At 38.5% G+C, this 24,458-nt stretch overlaps 1 protein-coding gene across 1 annotated transcript; it reads right to left on the bottom strand.

Annotated features, from left to right (window-relative positions):
• Positions 1 to 412: 412 nt before the first annotated feature.
• On the bottom strand, positions 413 to 21,165 carry LOC130265417 (zinc finger protein 474). The gene is made up of 4 exons (XM_056514506.1): positions 20,751 to 21,165; positions 10,768 to 11,604; positions 4,036 to 4,216; positions 413 to 876 (listed from the first exon to the last, which is right to left on the bottom strand). Exons 2-4 carry the CDS (start codon positions 11,194 to 11,196, stop codon positions 725 to 727), a joined length of 762 nt encoding a protein of 253 aa, XP_056370481.1. The 5' UTR covers positions 11,197 to 11,604; positions 20,751 to 21,165; the 3' UTR covers positions 413 to 724.
• Positions 21,166 to 24,458: the final 3,293 nt, after the last annotated feature.

Genomic DNA, 24,458 nt, shown 5'->3' with positions numbered 1-24,458 from the left:
GGGACTGAGAATAGCCTGAGTGAGCCGGGCTGCAACCCACAAGAGGGACTCTTCTGAATTTGTCATCTCTTCAGAGCGACTAGAGGTTTTGCTGTTTAGTATTGTTCATTTTTGTGCTGGGGAGTGCTTTGTTTGTTAAATAAACAGTTTTTTTCCACTTCTCTCTGAAGAAATATTTCCCCGAACCAATTAGAAGAGGAACTGCTTAAATCTGTTTCCTAAAGGGACCCTATTCAGAGGTTTTCTCCTAAATGTGTCCTCAACCAGGACAGTTCCAAACAAAATAAACTGGAAAACCCAAACAAAAAATGAACAAAGTTAAAGGAGCTACTTGGTTTCTCTGATTAGTCAAGTTCAGCTAAAGGTCCTTACACTAACCAGAGAGTCTTTGAAAAAGAATAAGCAACATTTTCAAAGAATTAGTTTTCTGTACTTGACTTCACGCTTTAGTAGCAACTGCTGATTTTTACTCTGGAGACTTCTGGAGCAGATGATATCATTATACAATAAAGTTTTGGTGACCATGCCTCTCCAGGTGAATTTTATTTCTCTCATGGCGTGTCTGAAAGGTGCGGGTGCATCTGTGTGTATTCATGTACGCGCATGCATACACACACAAACACACACACACACACACACACTTTATTTAGCTTAGGACAAATGTGTGTGTGTCTGTGTATGTGTGAGCAGACATGCATTTGTATGCGTGTGTGTTACATCCACTTCACTTTGCAGGTTTTGGTTTACAGGACCTCTGGTGGACGATCAGTCTGTCTGGAAGAAAAGTACGCCCACAAATATCACATGGAACTAGCTGGGCTTGGGCGCTGGTCCAGGCAGCCTCATTTAAAGCATCAAGATCATAGAAGCCTTTGGCTGGAAAATTAGAGAAAGAAAGTATCAGCTTTCATTCTGGAGACCCACATTCAACTCTTTATGGAAAATATTTTCAGGAAATACCTGTTGACTGAGCCTTTCAGTTTAACCAAACCATATTATGCTTTTGCAAATGAAAAAGAAATAAGCAAAAGAGTAAAAAATATATAAAAAGACTGGGTTTTTGTTGTCCCAGGGGTTGAATTAAAGTAACTTCAAACTGAATCATTCTGAATTGTATGGGAGTACAGAGAAAACATCATGCTGTGTGTTATGATCTGCATTCTCAGCTAATTATTAACATCTTTGCATACATACTATTATCAGCAAATTCACTTTCTGGCTTTGCTTCAAGCTCTGTTTAACAAGCATGTGTTATCTGACCATGGCTATGGGTGGGACCGTATCGTACTTGAGAATATGCTCTTTGTATTACTCTGGACGAGGGCCCAATTTTCTCCCTGATGGAGTAAATATAACTTATACTAAAAAGTGGTGTAAATCTTAGATACACTTAAAGCCTTTCAGACAAAACCTACAGTACTTTTAAGACACAACTTCCTGTGGGGTCATTGCACTGATGCATCTATTGTCATCTAAACACTAATCCAGCCTTACTCTCAGTTATTTTCCACTGTGGGAAGAATGACTGCTCTGAAAACTCAGGAGCATTCTTCAAGCACTCAGATGTGTTTTCAAGATTTAATTTGGTTAAAAAAATCATCTTGTTTACTTTTATCTTGAAATGGACTTTCCTTCTGAAATGGATTTTCACGTAGTGTTGTTTCAAACTGATTTGCAAAAAGGCCAGGCAGGTTGCTTAATACCTGGATTTAGATCTTAAGGATTTTCATTTGAAGTGCATGCAGAAAAAAATCCACATGGCTCAAATTGAAGATGTATTTGCTTCACCCTTCTTATTTGGTATGACAGTATAGAAAAGATTTTAAAATCTGGGTTTTTTCTTTGAACCGTTAGCAGTGGACAATTTTTAAAAGAAAAGGATTTGTGCTTTAAAAAATATTCCATGGTTTCTGTCATTGGCACATGATAGGGTTCTTCATTAAAGACCCATACAGTTTTAATATGATTCATATCCAATGGTTCACATAACCACAATAAGCCTTAGATCTCTTAATATGCCTGTTCCTAATGTTCTTTTTGTTAGAAGAGCAACCAAGTAATGTTTCTTTTCTTGGCTGAGACACATACCCCTTTGCTTGCAGGAAATGAATGTGTATTTTCTGTACTTTGGAAAGTTTATGGAATATTAAAAAAAACAAAAAAAAAAAAAAAGGAGAAAGAGAGATGACTTTCTCCTCCTTGCAGGCATGTGTTAGGCATTCCACAAACAAAACACTGTGTAATGAGGGCAGTGGTTGTCTTCCCGTCACACTTGAGTTTTCAGAAAAAGATTTATGTAAGTTATAAAAATTTTATGTAAGCAGTTAATATTTCTGAGCCTTTTTGGATCATTGTCTGTTTCATTCAACAACAGGGGTAATCCCTCCCCCCTAAGCTGAGAAACTGTGAGACATGCAGTACATGTATGCGGTCTGAAGGTCAGTTATAGCATTTACCACATGATCAAGAGTAAGTCTTATGGTAAAAGAACAACCTCGAGATTATTTTCGCAAGGCCAGGAGAATGAGGCAGCTGCAGGGGGAACAATTTTAGCTCAAGCTACAGAACTGTTCAGGCTTGCATCAGCAGGCATTTAGGGACAGATGCTGGAAGCAGGTCAGTATCCCCAGGGGGACCATGGGCACACAACACCTCACAGGAGATGCGAGACGCCTGATATGACTCACTGAGCATATGAGACAACTTTCTGATTCATATCTGGGAGCCTCCTGCTAGATTGTTTTCTCAAAGAGTGGTTGTCTTTCTGCTTCCACTCCTTCAAAATAAGAATAGTGTATTTCAAAATAACCTGATTTGCCTTTTGCATCCTACTCTTTCACATGGAATTCTCATTTTCTCCATCTGTTTTACCACACAATGTGTAATAATTTAAAAGTGCTTAACATCTAAAAAAGCAAATACAATGAAGATGTCTTTTGAACACATCTTTTACAGCAGATTCAACTATGCCACTTGGCATCTGTTAGCCAAGTTCCGGTTTTATATTATTTGAACTTTGATTATTATTTTGAACATCTGGTTAGTGTTCTCAGCGATCCTGCTCTCTTCTGCATGTCTTCTGAGGACATATTTCTTTGTACTGCTGTAAACTGATCTAGTGTATGACTCTTTCACAAGTGAGTTGTAGGAGACTTTGTCTACTTTTCCAGACATTATGGGAAGCTGAGGGAAATTGTGGGGAATACAAAAAAAAAGTGTGTGTGAATTAAATGCCTGTGAGGAAGTGGTCCAAACTTAGCCCAAAGTAGCTTAGACCAGCTGGCAGGGCCAGGGAAAGCATCCAGCAGGAAAGGTGAAATAACTTTATGTGGAAAGTCCTGGGAACAGTTTCCAGGCAAAGCCTGGATAGGAATTTGTGAACATACAACCCTCGAATACATATGACAGGCATTTCTGTGGGTGCTGGGGATCATCAGTGTTCATTGAATTGAAGAAGTGCAATCTTAGAAAACAGAGCCCACAGCATAAACATGTAAAATTGGCAAAAAGAAATGGTTTACTCTGTACTACATATATTTTTCTCCACTGTGTTTATATTACACGGTCTCACAATAAAAGCTTCTCAGACTTGTAAATAAAAAGGGATCAATAACATCTACAGGCTGTTGAATGTAGAAGAAGAATCTGGCTGAAGGATCTACACTTCTGTTGCCTGAGGGTATTTTATTTTAATGGTTCTGTGTCATGTCATTCTTGGATGTTTTTGCTCATTTTAAGACATGCCTGTCTACAGTGTTAAAAGAAGTCAGAAAATAGGTGTGAAACAGGCTGCTAATCTATTTGTGTTTTGATTCAGGACACATTGGCACATACAAGGGAATGTCCTAGGAGGCGTGTTCCATAGATACTGACTACTTCTGCGGATGCTTTGAAGGAAAGCTTAAAACAAGGTCTTGTAAGTAAACTTACAAAGGGTACAAAGTACTTGCAAAATGTTTACCTATTGCTTTAAAATACCTTTTTTAATTCTTTCCACTTTTTTGCTCATCTCTCTTAATTTGGCCTGTGGCTTACCTTGCACGGGTCTGACTTCAGGCTTTCTGGGTTCTGGCCTTCTCAGGTGCTTGGGGAGGTTGTCATTCTCTCGGTGCCATTTTTTCAGGCATTGTGGCTCATGTATACTAATAGACTTGGTTCCATACTCACGGCCACATATGTAGCAAATCACTGTTGGTGGCCGTCTTACCACTTTTTCCTGCAAGTAACAGTGGTGAAGAAGAAAAAAGATTGTTTTCAGTTTTAATTTTGACTTTGTATAAAAACAAGCATGTGGATACCTGATATCTGTGAAATCTGTGTAACTGTTTCTTTGAGTCTGGTTTTGTTTGGAATCAGTCCTGAGGCTTGTAAGACATATTGCCTCACTACTGAGCACCTGGAACAGGCAGATTTGTTTTGCAGATGCTGGGCTGAAAATTCATGTGTGTGACTAATCAATACTTAGCTGTGTTAAGTTTCACCTATTTTATTTTCATACTTTCAAGTTATTCACATGCAGAAACAATACCTCTGCTTCATCAGGTTGAAATGCAGCATCCATCTTACATGGCTGAAGCCATTTTTTACTTACCAAGCAGAGGTCAAATGCAAAGCAGCAACAAAAGCTTCATCAGCTGAACTCTTGATGTCTAGTACAGTAAGAGAAGGACTCCATCTTCCACCAGAAGACAGCTCAAAGCACTGTGTTGAGCCTTAGTATCTCTCTTAAGCAAGGGAAGCTGTCCCAAAAGGTAATTATGGTTCTTTACCCCACTTTTGCCACAGATCAGTTAGCTGATGGAATTCTTGGCCTTCAAAGATTAAAATCAGACCAGGATATTTCAGGATGAGGGGCGAAATAGGAAGTGATGTTTGTTTATCCCAAAGGCCTTGGTGTGAACTTTGCCAGTGACTGCACAAGGGCAGAACTGGACTCTAAGCAAGTCATTGTTTCCACACTGAAGATCTGCTTTTGTTCCCAGAGAAAAACAGCTCAACAACAGCAGAAAAGAATTCCTCAACCCCAAATCTCACAAATACATAATCTAAGGCTGAAAAATATATAATTACTGTGGTAGTGCAGATTATGGACTCAGCTGTGTCCTTAGCCGCGTCTTGGGCTAGGTGTGGTGTCAGTACCAGCCATGCTCCAGGAAGCAGGATAAAAACATGCTGTAGAGAAGAACTTTGAGGCACACAGATGGGTCTCACAACTGCCAGCGCTTCCTACACTTCTGACTGCAGAATACCAGTAAGAGATGAGCTATTCCCTGCCCTCCTCACAGACAGCCATGCCAGACCAAATACAGGAAACCTTTCTCACTCAAACAAGAGTGGTGGGACTTTCATTTTTTCCTCTGCTGCTGTGTAAGACAAAGCATAACCTGTTCCCGTATTTATGACTCTTTCTGTCAGCCCATCAATGTGTTCATGAAATTCTGGGCAGCTCTTCTTGTATTTATGTTACAGTCTGAAAATGTCATTAGTGAACAATCTGCATAAGATTACCTTCCTGAATCACACATGTAATCTCACTTATATGAAAGTAATAGTACTCTATAAAGTGTTTTTTCTGAGAAAAGTTGGACTTCATCTGCAAAGTTCTCACAGTGTCTTGAAATGTAACATCCAAAGATGGGCTCTCCAAGGACACTTTCATCCTCTTGAGTTTCAAATGGAATTTCCTTGCTATCTTTGATAACACAGTACTTATATAAGCATATTTTCTAATATATATAAAAATACAACCTTCTTCTTGTATTCATCTATTTTTAGATGAAAACAGCAACAGCTGTTTTAAAAACACCTTATAACTTTTCATTATCAAATTTCATCTACTTCTTTAATTCAAGTTGTGAGCTATAACTTGTCTGAAGTAAGACTGGGTCAAGATACAAAGTCTTCTGAAGACACTATACATTTATTTGTAGGCTCTGGATAGTTTTACGTAAAGATAGTACAATCTAAACTCCTGAGGTCAGAGAACTCTTTTTAGTGTGCATGCCTGCTGTGGGTACAGTTATAATATTTTAGAAATGGTTTCTTAAACAAACGCTAGGTGTAAAATCACTTTCCCCACGAGTTCTCATTAGCTGGGTAACTGCCATTCATTTAAATGCTCACCTACTGGCTGTGAACTAGGAAAGAGCAACTTGATTTACATTCAGTTTATAGGGACTCTACATATACTAACAGAATAGGAAAAAGAAATCCTAGTACAAATGCAGAAATCTTTTCAAGTAGAAATGTCTGTCTTTTGCAATTTCCATAATAAAAAATGGTACAGAAACAATAGGAGAAAGCAGAATTAATTAAAAGGAATCAGGTCACTCTTAGGATAGAATTATTTTTATTCCAGAAAAATACTGAGATTGACCCATCACCACACATACAATTATATACACAAATTCTTCTCTGCACACATGTTTAAAACCTGAAAGAGATTAGCCTAAAAATTGGTGGTAACAGATTTTTCTTTTTTTAACTGTGGAATCCAAGATATGATAAGCTTTACTTGGACTTTCTACAGCTGATGATATTTACCCATCATTTCTTTTTATTTTCAGTGCGCCTGTCCCAAATGTCACATCTGGAGGCCTGCAGTTTGAAACTAAACTATTTTTGGAAACACCGCAATTTTCCAACCCAAACTACTCATAGGCCAGTGGCTAAGCTGTCTGTTCACTGCTTTGTTTTTAACTTTCAAAAAGGGTTGTAGGGAAGGTCTGTTCCTGAGGATATGTGTTATTATAAAAATACCTACAAATACCTAACAGTGTAGTTAGGCTTTCCTCTGGTGTCTCAGTATTTTCTTTTTTACTCCAAGACTGCTAAGTATGTCTGCGTGACTATGAATGAAGTTATTTAGCTCAGAGGGCTATGCAACTATGTATTTTCAATAGACCTGACATTACTTAAGGTTAGCCCCAGGCTGATGTTATGGTGTTACATGAGGTCAAATCCTTCCATGCTGCACAAAGCTTTTTATTTCTTCTTAAGTACACACAATAAGACTGAATTCCAAACACCCCAACATAAATATTTATCACCCAGGACTGCACACACCTCTGCCCTTCTTATTTGTTTAATTATCCATGTTTAATTATCCATTTTAATGGGAAGGGGGGGGCATCCTGCTCTAGGACAGAGCTCTTGTCATAGACTTGAATTGTCCAAGGATTAGAGGCTCAGGAAGAGATTGGTACAAGCACTTAGCAGCAACATTCTATTGTATGAAAGGAGCCCTTTCCTCACATTCCTCTCTGCCGAGTAAAAGGCATTTTGCAGAAGGATCATGGACAAGGTATAGCATGGTTCTCATGACCATCTAAAGCTGCACTACACAGCCTACCGAATCTTTGAAACAGACACAAGAGCACTCATGTTAGGATCATATGCCTGTGTAGGAAAGTTCTTTGAACAGCGAGGTAATTCTGCAAGATGATGCATATAATTAAAACTACTACTTCTCTGAAAACATGAAATATCCCATTTTTCTCCTGATGTGCTTTTTTTTTAAACTAAGTCAGTGCAATGAATATGGCACTCATGTACAAACAAAGGAAGGAAGCTCAGTCATTCCCAATGATAATACTCAGTAAGTTTCATCCAAACCATCCATTCACTGTCCATTCTCATCCAAATTTCTATATTTGCAAATTTATTTGTCAGTGTTCTCCTAGTAAGGTGCTCACAATGAGACAGAAAGTGTTCATCATTGACTTTCCACCTTCATTAGAGTTACATTGCACCTGAAGAAGTCTTCCCTTTACCAAGATGCTACATGGCTTTATGCAAAAGCAAACTACATCAAAGTTCTTGCTATACAAGTTATCAAGAGTTACACTGTGTTAAAATGCATTACAATTGAGCAAAGGAAGATCAGTGAAATCTTTTTAGGTAGTTAATCAGATAAGAAGAAAACAGCAGATGGCAGCACCATCTAATAGGCTTTTAAGATCAGGATTATCTATTGTCAAAACTGCCATAACTCATATACATACAGTAAGTTATTGATGCTCACTTACACATATCACATATTTTTGTCTATGAAACAACAGAACACAGACTCTGTTTTAGTGCAAGTCTGAGTTTCAGTAGCTGCAGAACCACTTCCATTGTTTGGGGTATCACAGCAAAATCCAAAGCAGATTTTCTGAGCTGATGTGACCCTTGAGAGTCCCTAAGAATAGGCTGTTGTTTTAAACAGGCAGACATGATTAACTCAAATGTATTAATTGATTCTGAGAATGAGGACAAGTACTGAAAGAGATATCTTACAGAGGCTGTTCAGTCTCCATTTGTAAAGACATTTAATGCAGAACTGAGAATTTGTCAATAATGATACTGGCCTAATTGATGCCACAGTTGCTAAAGGGGAGAGAACTCCCCTTTAGCATACAGGCAGAGGCATAGAGGGAGAAGTGCTTGCAGTTGTAAAGTCAAAATGCACTTTACACAGTGTACCACTAAACCAGTCAGAACTTCATTTTGAAAATGAGGAAAATCCAGCTTTTTCATATAGGACATCTTTCATTGTATAAATTTATTTGATGGTAGCACTACATCTCTTAAATACACTTACATAAGGGCTGGGTGGTTTTTTCAGTTATTGGTTTCCTCTGATATTCTGCTGAATCAGGACTTTAAGCAAGTACTTAAATAATTCATTGTCACAGTGAGTAAGTCTGTTCAATGAGACAGGGAATGCCCCAAATGCTTTCCAGCCAGGATCAAAACAGTAGCCATTTCATTCCACCACTAGTGAAGCACTATGTTTTAACAGAATTAATAAGCAGCTGAGTAGCTGGTAACGTGAGCAACATTAAAACCATATGCTGGAAATAGAGGAAGATTTTAGCAGAGACACAGACCTTGTCCCTGTTCATAACTAATCTGCAGTTATTCCATAAGCTTAGTGCTTTTCCACACTTTTCAATGTGTGGACCTTTCAAAATGTTCAACTGGTAGTGAAGATCCTCTCACAGAGAATTTAAACCTACAGGAAAGTGGCTTCCTTTGACAACTTCTTATAAGCTGTCTGCGAGTCTTGAAGAACTTTCAATCTTCCCATCCCACCTCTGACTTTAACGCATAACTGTACTAAAGAACAGCTCTAAAAATAATACAGTAATAGACCTCAGAGAGGTAAAATCCATCATCCCTTCCTGAAAGTCATTGTTAATTGTAAAGTCCTTCAAAGTCAATTACAATCTGCAAGCTGTACAGCCTCATTAGTTCTGCTGCAACTGTTGAACTGAAACTGCTTGGAAGTAAATAAGGAAACCTGTTGTTCACACAGAAGGAAGAACAGATTTGAACAGATTTAGCTTTGGCTCTGCAGAGCTCACAGAAGTAAAAAGTGGTAATAATGTTGTTGTTCAACAAGTCAGCAGATGTGAGTGAATCCACAAAGGGAGCAGATCCGTTGTGCAAGAGGGTAACATTTCTTACAGAGTCACTGTCAGTGCCAAACCACTCTCTAAACGTTTTTTTTTTTGTTTTGTTTTGGTTTGGTTTTGGTTTTTTTTTATGGTATCATAACTATAGAAAATTGCACTCACCCTCTCTTTTTAAATCTACAGAATTATGTGTGATAGATTATAAACTTTTTGCTTCACACCTATGCCTTTACTTGACCAGTTGGGAAAGAGCACAATGTAGTGTAAAAAGCACCACTTTTTCTACAGCTATAAATGCAGCTGTGCAGCACTTTGAACTGCTTGTGGATTATGTAAAATATGCTGATAAAAGACCTGAGGAGTGAACCCTAATTTGCCAAAATATATCAATTAGTGGCCTCATAGTGCATAATAAAAAAAGAGCTCATGAAGTCTTTAGTCTCCTGTGAGCTAGGGTAATGCTATGATTTTAATTTTACTCAGCAGCTAGTAAACTAACATGTGACATACTTGCCTTCAAAAGCATTTTAAGAAATGCTCTGCATAGCATTGCGTTCCTTTAGCGACTGAGAGAGCTAAATCCCATTTTCAAAAATAATGTAGGCAATCAAGATTCCAACCCGCATTTGAAAAAAAAAAAAAAAGGACCATTTAATTTGGACACTGGGCCTAAATTTAGACATCTATCTTACAAAACTCCTGGCCAAGAGACAGCTTGTGCAGAAACAAATGCAGAAAAAAATATCCCATTTCCAAAACTCAGTGTAGCTTTTGGATAATATGAATCAGCTTCTTTATTCTTGGATCATGAATCAAATTCAGTGGAAAAAAATGTGCAGTCTTATTTATTTTGTTGTTGTTATACCCAGAACTGCTGCCTTTGAACATGCAGTCCTCAGTAAACTCATGTTGCATGCCAAGGTTAAGAATAACACTAAAATATGAAAATCATGTTTTGAAGTGCTGGATACTTGTAGGACAATGAAACATTGCATTTCACGTTAACTAAATAAAAATACCTACATCACCTAAAGCATATGACATCCAGACCTTGCCTAAGCTGCTCAGTAGAATCTTCTAGGGAACTATATCAAGCAATGGTCCTTCTTAGGGATATAGCTCTTAAAGGACAACAGAGAACCCAACTACTCCCATTCCAAAGGAAAATCAAAATAAATAGGAATAAGTAGTTTCCCTTATTCCCTTTCCAGTATTTCCTTTAGCCTCTGTTTATCACAGACACATTTGCATGGAGCTAAAAGGTCCTTCCGAAGAAAAGCGATTTTAAATTTGATGGCAAGCCAATCTCCCTGGAGTGCCAAGATGCATCCACACCCTTTCATACAGCATAGGCTTAGCAATTTACCTGGTCTGACAGAGCTGGTGCACCCCTGCTTGCTCCCTGATGGGCCTTAGATGGATCACCACGTGCTGAGCCAGTTCCAGATCTTGGTAGCCTTGCACCACTGCTACCTCCTTTGCAGCACCTTTCATGCACTGGGAGACGGTCGGGAAAAAAGGTTCGGCCACAGTTTCTACAGGGCACAAACTGGGCTTGAGCACTATAATAAGCTGCTTCATTTTCATCTGCAATTGTATAGGAACCAGAACCAGTAAGGACCTCAGGTTTCCGGGGCTCTGGTCTTCTAAGGTGCTTTGGTAGCTGATTGTTCTCAATATGCCACCTCTGCAGGCACTGAGGTTCGTGTATAGCAATAGAACGTGACCCAAATTCTCTGCCACAGATATAGCATATCTTGAAGGGAGGTCTTCTTGAGTAGGGTGTTTGAGACATGGCTGAAGAATTTGACCCTTGTGATACTATTGCAGTGCCTGGTCACCTTTTCTGGGATGCAGCTTCTAGATGTACTTTGGGAAAAATTCTGGGAAGATCTGGCACATTAGATGGTGAAACTTGCTGTAAAGCCAAGGTGCTAGACGTAGTAATAGGGGCTTCTTCAGCACTTGATAGAATACTACACGTTTTGTTCACATTCTTTTTCTTGATACTTGTTTCCATGAAGGGTATCACATCTCAGGAAACTTCTCTCTCTCCTACACTTAAAGAACATGTTCTTAATCCATTTTCACAAGCCAAAATATATTAGGGACTTCCAAGCTGGAACACTGAACCTAATGGCAGCTTCAGTAGAGAAAGGAGGTTTATGTGTGTTTTCCTTTTGTCTTTTGTTCTTACATGACCCTGAAACAAATTAAATTAGTACAAATTAATAAATATGTTCTCTCTAATAGAGGTTACCAACCACTGGTTTATCACAAGGCACATCTGTCATATTTTCAAATAGCAGATTAATAATATCAAATATATTCTTATCCATAGTGATCAGCTGAACAACGTAAATCTGAAATTCTGGTCCCAGAGGATGTAAAATCATGAATGACATGAGAGAGGATGGGTTTGCACAAACTGAAGCTGATGACATGCAAGTAGTTTGGTATATAACCAATATGCTTTATTTTCAGTTACTGACAGAACTGGTATTTCTGGCAGTCTTCAATTTATAATCCTTTGAAGCTGTTACTTAAGCTTCATTTCCCTGTCTCCAGAGACATAAGAAAAAATTTCTCAGTAGAGAGATGTCAATGTCCAATCTACAAAGGGACAGTCAGAAAGGCAAGTGTTCCAGTCAGCACTCTTGGTGTCTCAAACTCTGACCAGTCTTGCTTCTCCCAGTACAAGAGAGTTATTAATGAAATGGAGCAGGTTTTTCAACAAGGCTTACTGAGGTGCTCTGGGGGCTGAAGCACATGCTGGATGGGAAAAAGGGCACTCCGTTTGTTTAGTCTCCAGACAGCACTAAATATATTTCAGTTTTTCAATGTCCAGTCTACCACTGTAAACAGATACATTTGTGTTTTATCCCTTAAATGTTCATTTCTTACAATATTTTTTGCTGGTCCTCCAAGAATTAGAAAATACTATACAGACCATATACGCTGGAGGTTACTGTTTTAATTGCATGGAAGAATCAAAAACCAAACTAGCACATTGAATAGATAGGTAACTGTCAAGGACAGTCTACTTTATCTGTAATAGAAGAAATATCTGGCAAAAGTCATCTTGCCCTTACTGAATACTCCAAACTTCATCTCAATCTTTCCAAACTTGTAGGGGATTCCTAACACTCAGACATATCCTCACTGATTATCTTGGTATCTTGGTTCACTTCCTCTGCTGCAAGTATTCAACCTGGATCTTTTAACAGCGTTTTTGCCATGTCACCATTGAAGACTTTGCTCCCACTCAACAGCCTTTTCACCTTTATCTGTCCTACCTCTAAACCCACTGACTGACTTTTATTATACCCAAGTGCAATGATAGAGTTTTGTCATTACCTTTGAGATGACAAACTTAAACTTTGTCTGTATCACTGAGAAGCAGCTGAGCTCAGTTTAGTTTCTTACAAATATTCTAGAGGGTATCTTAATTACAGAGGCAACAGTGAAAAAACAAGTTGTCACCAGGTTCACGTGAATAGTCATCCTTTTGCCAGGCACACAAAAATGTTTAGATTACTGTACTGACACTGCTTGCTTAAATACTCACAAAGCTGCATATTTCTGAGACACTTGGCATACTTTCTTGTTCTACAAAAATTTCCTGTGAAGCTTGTATTTATTTGTAGGCAAACTGGAAAATGTGAAGGCCATCAGACTCAGTCTGTGATTTGTACTGGAACAAATCTCTGTGAGCAAGTATGTTGTAGTTAGCTGTTAAAAATAAAATTATTGAGGGCCATTCGACTTTGTGCATTCAAAGTTAATACCTAGTCCAAAACAGTATTAAATAACTGCAGTCTGCTGAAAAACAGGGTAATGTGGCTGTTGTATCCTCACATGTCTGAAGCTTTTAGGTGTATCAGGTGCATATAATGTATGCTGATGGTTACACAAGACTAGGGCACTGGAATTTTTACTTCAGGTACCAAAATAACAGGATCAGTAATATGTGATATTTAAATGTGCAAACTAGTATTTAGGCTACTGTACTGCAAGGCTGTTTCAAAAGCTGGGAGAATTTCCAAGGAGGGTGGCCCGTTGGATGAATCCAAGCTGGGAAGTAGCCAAGCTCTTTAGGAGGATGAAGGGAATGGAGAGCCAGGGAAACATTAAAGGGTCATGAAGGCAGGGGAGATAAGGGTTATTGGCAGGTCACAGGAAGGGAAGCATCAGAAAGTTCAGTAACATTGCAGGGAACTTCTAAATTTCGCAAGGTCCTATTATGTCCTATTTGTTGATTTATGTCAGAATGAAACTTTCTTGTACCTGAGAGGATTCTTAAAGCAACAGCGAACACTGAACTGCCTGCCATATGAAGAATGTTAGGTGACTAAATCTGTTGCCATTAGGAATGAATCAGTCAATAAAAGATGCTATAAACAATCTATTAACAATATAACCTATTGTTGGATTTCCAAGCTTTCTATTGTAAATACTTCATAAGAGGATTATGCTTCCTTGTGGGGATTACACCATTTGGTCTACATCTATTCTTGCCAAGTTGACTTGTTATTATTTGGAAACTTCCTATAAATTTAGTGTGAAATAAAAAGGCATATGAGCAGTTCAAATCTTCTCTCAAGCTCAGTGGTAAAGATGTGGAAGTAAATCAGGACTGGGATTTAACAATTCGAAACATAAAACTTTCTTCTTTTTTTTTTTTTTTTTTTTTTTTTTTTTTTTTTTTTTTTTTTTTCTTTAGTGTTGCAACATGTTTTAATAAAGCTGGAAGGTACAGTTGATCATTGCATATAGTTATGGGAAAACATTTCTCTCCTCTACAGTTCCACTGAGGACAATATTAAAAACAATTTCATGAACTTCAGTGACAGGTCACTTACAACTAGTGGAGAAATTCAGTGTAATTAAAAGCAAATGAAATACTATGGCTAGTTTAGAATCAGGATAAGAGCTTCAGCCTATCTGAAATAGAACAGAATGACAAGAGCACAAACATCTATCATTTTCTTGTGCTGAAGTGGGAACGGGAACTCTTGCACATAGTTTTTAAATTTCACCTAATCATTGCAACAATAACATTACTGCAACAACAGCAACAATAGCATTATTAATCACTGCAACAACAGCATTATTAATAATGTTTTGCTTATGCTGCCTTCTGTTAGCCGGCATGTGTGATTCAACCTATAGAAGCAGAAACTTCTTCCCTGAAACAGCCTTCATTATGTCTTGTTTCATGTCAGTGTTGAAACTTGGAAGCAAAATTGACACATACGTTTCCTATTTCCTGTATGCAGCCCATTTCTGAAGAGCAACTCTCTCTGTTTTTCATCTCTCTTGATTCTCTCATGTAAACAATTCCTCAAAAACCATTATAAAGTCATTTTATAAGCCTGGATTCCTTGACTGAATTGAACAAAACATACTTGTGTTAGCTGGGGGATTAAAGTGGCTGTTTCCAATGAATCCTCAACACTACTGCTTTTTACTTAGCTAGAATTCCACACAGAGACCTCCCAGCTCTAAAAAAGCTGAGTTTACCCTGTGGAGGAACACATTGCATGAAGCTTCCTATCACCACCACATAACCACGCTTATTCAAGGGACAAAATACAGGAACAGCTGTGAGAAGGTGGGGAATCTGTTTTTGTACAGTTTAAAGATGCTGACTGGTATCACAGTCTTTCCAGGTGCAGCTGTATCAACCTGTAAATTCTATTTAATTTGGTTTACTGTCACTGTTCTAATCTGCTAGCACAGAAAGATAAATCCTTGAGCCAGATGAACACAGAGCTAAACTGAAAGTCACAGGGCTTTCAAGCTTACAAGTCAAAAATACCCCAAAAACCTCTTAGACATGTTTGACTCCATCTAAAAGCTAAAATTTCAAAAACATTCCCCTTGGACATGCTTGGCTTCATCTAAAAACAGAGACAATTTCCAGAAAGACCATAAACAAGCAAAGTAAGCAGTGGTAACCACTTAATTTGCTATTTTTTTAAAGTGTTTGATAAAGCTGAGAAGGACAGATAGACAGTGTTTTAAATCCAGGAGACTATTTGGAGAGGTTATCTATAATTTTGCTTATAAAAAATCAGGATTCCCATAACAGAGTTATGAGAATGTCTGCATGAATTGATCTGCTTGAGGGAGAGGATGAAAGGCTACAGAGACATAAAAATGAAGAGGAAAACATATGGGTCCAAAATGGTGGCAAATACAAAAGCCTGACAGAAGCTCAGCTACAGATCAGGTTGTCAGTGCCAAAAAAACCCAAAAAAACAAATGGACTAATTTTAGCTTGCAGAGAGGAAATGGTTCATTCATTGTCTTGGATTCAAGAACTCTTGGTTGTGTGAACCCTCATCTATGTAAAACCCCACTTCACTCTGTGTTTTCCCTTTATTTTTCCTTTCTTCAATACTACACTCAATGTATGTATTCTCCCTGACAGCCAAGCAGTGCTTGGAACCATAAGCTTTCTGTTTGTGTCAACAAGTTGTTATGTGGGTCATCTAATAAGGGTGATTTACATGCATTGGATTGAATTCACAAGTATCCTAAAAGAAAAGATTTTAACTGTAATACCTAACTTTACTGTTATATAAATTGGAAATGTCTCAAACAGCTTTAAGTGAGAAGCAACAAACAAAATCTTCTTGCACTACAAGGACACACAGAAATCCTTATTATTCAGTCTGGGCTGCATTGAGTAATCAGATGAAGGAGAGAACTCAGTATAAGGGGATATAAGATACATAGAGATGAAATAAGTGATCTGCCAAGCACAACACAGCATTAAATTTAGATTTTCTAGCACCCCAATCCCGCGTTAGTTAAGTCACAGGATTTTCTAAGGCTGATCTCTAACTTTACAGTCAAGATAAAGATAAGTCTTTTTTCTCTACTTTCCTGGGTTCACATTATATTTACATATAAAAGAGGTGTCAGAGTGCCAGAAAGCACTGCTTCAGGCTCTTTCCAAATAAAATGTTTTCTATGAGGCTTCTCATTATTCTTTAAGGGAAATCAAATGAAATTAAACCAACATCTGAAGCTTTATTTTTCCTTGTGCTAAATGTTTTATATTGCTCAATTATAAATCATTTTAGAAATCTGTTACGACAAAATACTCAAACATAAGCTGGACAAAAATAATGGACAATCTGTAGTATCTTAGTGTTGGATCTGTTTCCACTGAAAGATAAAAGGAAAAAACCATTTTTTTATATTTCCAACAATATTTTTAGCAAATTAACCACATATTAAAAACTTCACATTTTTCCAGCTCAGCACTACATTCTCTCCACAGTTTCTGGCTGAAGGAATCTCCTTTGGTTAGAGACTAGAGACTAATCATTTCCTTCAGTCATGTGAAAAGAATAATCTGTTATTTTATGGAACTTAAATAAATGCCGAGATGTAGAAAATCCAAAGTTTACTATGTCAAGATGCTTCATCGTGTCACAGCTGAGCATGATCTATGTTTTTATGCATCCTCCTCTCTCAAGAAACCACTTGCAAGCTCCAAACACACAAATATTGGCATATACCTCACTTCTGTCAGCTTCAAGACTTTTTTAGTCTGTAACATCTCGTATCACAGCAGCTTGGCTTAAATGTCTTATGAGCAATGCACACTCAGAAACATCTAAGTGTGGAGCTTGTTCCAGCAGAGTATCAGGTGCACAGACCTTTTCTCCCGTGTGATCTGCAGCCCAGAGGGTGGTGGTTATGCCTCTGTTTAGAGTGGAGGCAGCCAGACAGGATGACAGGACTAGAATACTCAAACCCAAACAGGCCCAGTTAAAAAGCCATTGTGTTCTGATATTTAGAAACAGGGTAGAATTGTCTGGGAGTCTTCTAGTGAACATTTTCCCCATTGTTTAAAGTGTTAGTTATACAATACTGGAAGTTTCCTCAAAGATGTGCTCTGTGTGACTTCCACAAGAGAGAAATTGTGAGTGTCTCTGAGCCTGTGTCTGCATGTGTGTGCAAAGGTCTATTACAATATAAGATAAAGAAAATACATAAGCCAGAGATTTCTATACAATTCTTATACAAAAGTATTTAAGGTGTTCTTTGTAATGAGATAATCAACTTAGTCAATGCTTTTCTCAATTTTCCTTTGACCAATGAAATTACCAGGTCTTTCTTTGGATCTGATTATCTTCCTACTTAAAACTTTATGGATCGCTCAAAAAGTCCCTGGCATCAAGTGCAGCCAGCATATACTTGGCATTTAAGAAGACCCTATATACTATCATGTAGTAATTAGATTTATTTTACTTGATTAGCTCTGTTTAAGTCTGTGACTGTGTTACCAGAGAAAGCTGGAGACTGGTTCTAGAGACCTAGTAGTTCTTTCATGTTACTATGTCCTCTGCCCAGACATAAGAAATAATTCCTTTGATTTGACTGAAATCCCAACATTATATGAACAAATTATGACTGCTACTAGTTAAAATACATGGGAAAAATGAAATATTTTTAGTGAAAAAAAATGTAACTTTTCAGACTTTTAACATTCAAAAACTTTTAAATTCAAAATCCAGTAACACCATTGTCTCACATCTCAGATATCATTTATGCTCTACAAACAGTGTTCTTGGTTTTTGTATTTTACTTAGTGATACATTATGAGGGTAAAGATTATATTTTGTTTTACTCACAATTATTTAATACAATCATCTCATACTCTTAAAGAAATATTACTGCCTCCACACTACACTTACTCTTGTGCAAAAATCAGCAGATATATTGCCAGTAGGGGTGACAATGGGGATACTTATATATCACATTCTTAATCATCTTTAGTTATTAGCATATATCTGTGATATTTACCCTGCAAATCCTATATGGCATATGAGATATGCATCAAATGATGGATAGATCAGGAATGCTAACCCTGCCCACAGTGTGGAGGTATGAAAGAAAGCAGATGTTGAAGGAAATATGTTTACACAGCTCAAAGTGAGCTACCTGTACTTTCTAGCTTAAGTATCTTTGTTCAGCATTTCAATTTCTGGAACTCACATGTGCAGAATCAGGTTTTTCCCAGGGATCTGGATGTTGACTATTCAATTATTTCAACAAACTAGGTTCAACCTTATGGAGAAAAAAACAGGTGGGTGGATAAATGCATATTCAGTTATGAGTCTGAAATAAAAAGAACAGCAACCAAGAATGTCAGCTTGTACAAACTGACACGAGTCAGTGGAAATCAGAAGATGGATGACACTGTACATGTGCTGAGAGCCTGTCAATGGAACTGTAAAGAGATTCAGTGATGGAAAGACACTTTTCCCATAATCTGCAGTAACACAGTTACATTATACAGGATAAAGTAATCTAAAGGGGTTCTTTTCTTTTACAGTGTAAATCAATCTTAAGAGATTGATTTTTCTGAATAGAAAAAAGTGTTTCTGCTGATAAATGATTCCATAACTCAAGTTTCTGGTACTTTTGTTATGAACAGGATACTCAGATAGGTAATCTGATTACCATGGAAATGACTGCACTCAGCAAGACAGACCAGCTAGTAAAATATGGAAACTAAATAATGAGCAGAGAGCTACAACAGCAGAAGAGAAACTGAGGGAATCTAGAGCAGCAGATGAAATTATCTTAAGAGGAAAATGTCTTGAAAAGCAAAACTCTGGACATTCCAATCACTTAGTGAAATGTTGGAAAAACCAAGACATTATTAAATACTAACTGTAGTGTTTCGCATGAATAATGCAGCACAACCTAATACTTTGCACAACACTCGTGAAACAGTGACCCAAAAAAGAAAGGGCTGCCTACTAAATATGTTACAGAAAACAGCGTGCTAAGAGGGCTATTGGAACATTCATCATGTCCAGCAAGAGCCTTAAGAGCACTATAGCACTCATTCTGAAGGCTCTTGTTTGTAAAAAATCTTAAAAGCATCATTCCTCTACATTACTGTTTTTTCTCCTCCAGATTAAATCAACAGTGATTTACAACTGGTGTGAGAGGACATGATGGATAAAGGTCATCAAGTTTTACCTGCTACCCCTGGGTCCTGATGATTATGTAACTTGTCATGTTTAATGATCATATTTTTCTCACTTTGTATTTGAAGCATTGATTGATATTGTTTGTCTTACAACTCTTTAGTGAACAGGAAACTCTGTTTTCTGTCTTGTAATTCTTGAACAGGATTAAATTCCATGTGCCAACAAAAAAACATATTGAATATAAGCCTGAAATATCCCCAGATAATGTGGCTTAAAAGGAGATATGTCTGAGCTCCCTACTGTGTAGCCATAATTTCACCTGTTTATAAACCACTGTATTCTATTATAGATCAATATCCTGTGGAGTTAAGTGGATAGGATAGCAAATTTTAGTAAAATGTACAAATTTGTGGTGAAGGAAATGGTATCAGTTTGTACCTTGAACCATCAGTTCAGTTACAGTACCATAGGAATAAATTTTGCAGTAAGCTTTAAGTTAAACCACTCAGCAAAGTTTTCTGTTTGTTGTGCTTTCCAAACAAAACAAAGCAAAACAAAATGGCTTTTTAGCAAACCTTGTCGTTATTGTTATTTACCATATATTTTCCAGGAACAGAACTGAAAAAGATAATTTATTATATAGAACAATCAGCAATTGTGTGCCAGGTAGGGCTGCCTTTTACAGAGAGTAACGTTTCTACCTTTCAACGTCCATATTGTTGGCCACGAGTACTCCAGTTTTATTCTTCTGCCCCTTAAAACACACATAAATGAACTCAGTCCACTCCTCTAGAAGAGTGGGGAACCAAGAAGTCAGGACACCTGATCTGGTAAATGCTCATGCAGAGTTTTTGCCAGGCTAGGCAAACCTGTGCAGAAACAAATCCCAGAGAACAAATGCATTATCTTGACAGTAAGCACTAATACAAATGAATGTATTACCAGCTAGCTGGTCTAGGGGTAGAAAGTCACACAAATCTTTGTTGATTGACCTTTCTGCTTATTTACAACTGAGCCCCTGACCTCTGCAGGAATCTGACCATCTGGTGCTCAGGGAAAGCCTTTTTTTAGTTGGATGAGGGGAGGACACACTGCATTATTTAAACTTTTCTTGACTGAGGCTCAGGCTAGGCACGCTGTCAGTACCATCTTCACAGGAAAATCAGGTGAAAACCAGCAAAAGTGGGTTGTGAGCTCAGAGGATCCCGTGCCTGTTGGCCAGGCAGAAGAGTGGCTTTGACTTCGGGAGAGAAGGAAAAGCGTGGTTCCTCCTCACCCAACCACTCCGCCACCTTGCCCGAAGAAAAGAGTTCACAGGCTTATTCAGAACCAAGGCTCCTGAGACCGTGGATGGCATCTAGTTTTTCATGTCCTCCTAAATTACCTCCGCTTGGATAAAAATTCCCTCACGGCCCCTAAGGCTGCGTTTCAGTGCTGTTGCCCCGAGGCTCGGTGTGCCTGCTCCGGAGGGAGGGAAGGAGGGAAGGAGGGAAGGAGGGAAGGAATGAGGAAAGGAAGGAGGAAAGGAAGGAGGGAGGGAGGGAAAGAGGGAAGGAAGGAAGGAAGGAGGGAAGGAAGGAGGAAGGAGGGAGGGAGGGAAGGAGGGAAAGAAGGAGTGAAGGAGGTAGAGAAGGAGGGAAGGAAGGAGGTAGAGAAGGAGGAAAGGAGGGAAGGAAGGAGGTAGAGAAGGAGGGAAGGAAGGAGGGAGGGAGGGAGGGAACGAGGGAAGGAGGGAGGGAAGGAAAGCGCTCATGCCCTGAGCGGCCAGGCCGTTCTGCCGTTACCGTTCCGCCGTTACCGCGGCAACGCCGCGCCGCGTGCAAATCCCTGCCGCCGGCGCGGGCGCCGATTGGCCAGCGCGGCTGTCAGTCAGCGGGACGGCCCCGCCCCGGCCCGCGAGGGGCTGAGGGGCGGCGGAGCCCCTCGGGTTTGGGCAGAACGTGCGGTGGTTTCGCTGGCGGCGGGTGCGGCTGAGGGGAACGTCTGAGCAGCTGAACACCGGCAAGTGTTCTGTGGGAAGTGATCCCGCTCAGGCTCTGCATCCTTCCGCAGGGACCCCTCTCTCGATCCCTTTCCCCTCTTGCCCAGATGAGAAGGGACAAATGGCATCGTTGTGAAGTCTACGCAGCAGAGGAGGATAAGCTTGAGGAGTCCTAAGTCCGTCTCCCACGTAGGCACTTTTCTCATTCAAAAGTTCATACTTTTCGGCCAGACTGTTTTCAACACTTTTCCAAATTTAGCTATTGCAAGCTTCATATTTTCCTTGGAAGTTAATTCTTACAGAAACAATGATAAATAATTACTACAAGAAAACACGGCTCGTTCAAACATTCCCATGGCAAGTGTTCTCTGGTGGCGGTGCCAAGAGCAAGCCAGCAGGGCTCCTTTCATGCTGCCCCTTTCTGCATAAAAAACTTCGGTTGTCACTTAGTGAAAACTTAAAATGCACAACAGGCATCGTTTGTGGAGGATCATGCCAAGACCAAGAGTTTTGCTAAGCAACAGAAATCTTCTGCACCAGTACCTGTTTGAGATTTTCGGTGTGCCTGCTGTCCTGGTGAAGGCAGCCGAAGCAAACCTGTCAAACAAGCTTTTACAGCATCATGTCCTTCAACCAGGTGAATTCCCAGGCCCAAAATTATATTTACGAAAAGTTTTCAGAGAAGTAAAATCAGGCTGTCTGATGAGAACATGATGCATTGCAAAACGTCAGTGTGCAAAGAAGGAAAGTGATAGCAGGCAAGGCCTTTTGACACTGCAGCACCAGGAAGCCCAGCAGTTAATTCAGCCTCATGCTGTGTATGGCAAAGGGTGTTCATCAAATGAGGAGCACCTGGACCAAAAGCAAGTGACATTTAACCTGCACTTTCCCTTAGGGGTTAAATACAATTTGTATCGCACCAAATTTATTGTCAGTGTGACACAGAACTCCCACCTTTTGACAGAATTAAGATGCACACCCTCTTTATAGCAGTATTTGCAGAATGCTTTGATGCCATGAAAAATACAAGAAAAAATTATTTAACCTTCAACACTGATTCTATCACCCTGTTAGTTTTGAGTTATTTGAGTTTACAAAACTGTGATCATTGTATGTGACAGATAAATAATTCCTAAAGAATAATAGTGCAGTTACAGAGTCAAAATCTAGAAATGCTAAGATTGAAGTTACCCTTTGCCTCACAGATCTAACAGAAAGTTTATAAATAGAAATATAAGTATGTTTGCATGTTGTAAACAGAGGTCAACCTACATTGACCTATGTGTCTTCAGAAAATAAAAAATGTTTTTCTCCATTGTATGATTTTAGGTGGTAGACAGGTAAGACTGTTGTTTCCAATGAGCTGTCTCAGATGTGAACTCAAAGCTTTGAAATCACAAGGAAGTAATGACAGTCCAAGATTTAGGAAAAAACCCCAACGTCTTGCTAATTTTTTTTGTTGTTGTTGAAATTAATAAAAGTGTTTTCAGTTCATTAGAAATGAGGAACAAACTAAACAATACTTCTACTTCAATTTAAAAGCCCACCCCAAATCCTTAACAAAATTGTCATCAAGCTGATGGAATATATTTTCTGTTACAAGTACCGTCAATAAAATAGATTGATTTTTAATAAGTTACTATGTGTATAAAACTTGGTAATTTTTTGTTAAAATTCATACCAACAATATATAAAAAATTGGTGAGGAAGTTCCATCTTAATTTCTGATTGGCATATTATGTATGTATGTATGTATGTATGTGTGTGTGTGTGTGTGTGTGTGTGTGTGTGTGTATGCTTGTATGTGTGTAGATGTTTAGGTATTTGAAAAAGCAAAAATGGACAGCCCTGAAAAATGTTTGCTATATTACATATGCCATACATGTGGTTTGCTGCAGCTGACTGGTATACCAGAGATCTCTGTGTTGTTTTAAATTAAATGGTACAAAATTGCATTTAAACTCTTCTGGTTTGTATCTTTTCCATACTCCATTATCAACTCTTGCTGACTGGATAGAATGAAAACAAAAAACACAGGAATTACTTTTACCAGGGAAAGAGGAACAGCAGAAATGAATTGCTTTCCACTGTGTATCTTCTTCAAGCGAGACTCTTATCACATAGTGGACAAGATACTCCCTAGAACCGGCTTTATTATATGAAGTAATTTACATTTCTTGTACATGTGCAATCAGGGCACCCTGGAACAACAGGAGGGGTCACAGAGAAGCCATGGGAAACTTATCATGGGATATCAATGTGTTTGATAATTTCCCAAAGGGTTTGAGACGCACATCAATAAAAATATTTGTATCCTGGCAAGACAGAAACAGCCCTGATACAATTATTTTGCACAGATTTTTGTAACTGTCATTCCAAATAGTAACTCTTTTGCTTCTGCTGCCCTATTTGCTTCCTCAAAAACTCTGGGTGGCATCCTATTTGAAGGTCAACTTGGAAGCAGCAGAGGAACAATAAATAAACTAAGAGTATGAAAAATGCCTTAAAAAGTAGCTTGGAGGGGTAAAGGTGAGAGGTCATCAATTGCTAGGGCTTCTTTATTTTTAATGTTTTTTATAGCTCATTTACTCATGGAGAGAAAACAAATGAGGGAAGTCCATTTCATTATACGTTATTTTTACTTTCAGGATTGCTTTTCTGAACATTTGGAAACGTTTATTATATGTCTTTCTCATTACCAGTATTTCTTTTCTCTTGTGTGCAAAGCAGTAATATTAGCTCCACTGAAGATTTTCCTATGACAACATGTTTTGGTAACTGAAGACTTAAGAACTTGACTATCCAGCCCATGAAATCAGTTTAGTATGTTTAGTATGATTTAGTTGTTGTGAAGACATTACTTAGGAGACCAATGTATTTATTTTTTGACATTGCCTTGTTAGGTGCCACCCTTTTGCTCTGCTTTACAGATTAGCATGCAGACCCTCCCTCAAAGCATATCTTCAAAGCATCTGAAAGAATGTCAGTAAATTAATTACCGTCTGTGTTCAGTAGCTTTTCTTTCTGAAGAAGAGAAAGGCAACACTGAGGCTGAAAGAAACGCATGCCTTGTTTTCATTACCATTTCCAATGGACAACCAGAAGACAGAA

Source organism: Oenanthe melanoleuca, chromosome Z, assembly GCF_029582105.1.
Source record: "Oenanthe melanoleuca isolate GR-GAL-2019-014 chromosome Z, OMel1.0, whole genome shotgun sequence".
NCBI lineage: Eukaryota > Metazoa > Chordata > Aves > Passeriformes > Muscicapidae > Oenanthe > Oenanthe melanoleuca.
This window is presented reverse-complemented; position numbering and strand designations above follow the sequence as displayed.

Excerpts from the sequence above, each read along its gene's own strand:
- LOC130265417 (XM_056514506.1), bottom strand. The coding sequence starts at position 11,196 with ATGTCTCAAACACCCTACTCAAGAAGACCTCCCTTCAAGATATGCTAT. Across the intron at positions 4,217-10,767 it reads CACCAGCTCTGTCAGACCAG|GAAAAAGTGGTAAGACGGCC; the intron begins GTAAATTGCTAA and ends TGTTACTTGCAG. Across the intron at positions 877-4,035 it reads TGAAGTCAGACCCGTGCAAG|CCAAAGGCTTCTATGATCTT; the intron begins GTAAGCCACAGG and ends CTAATTTTCCAG.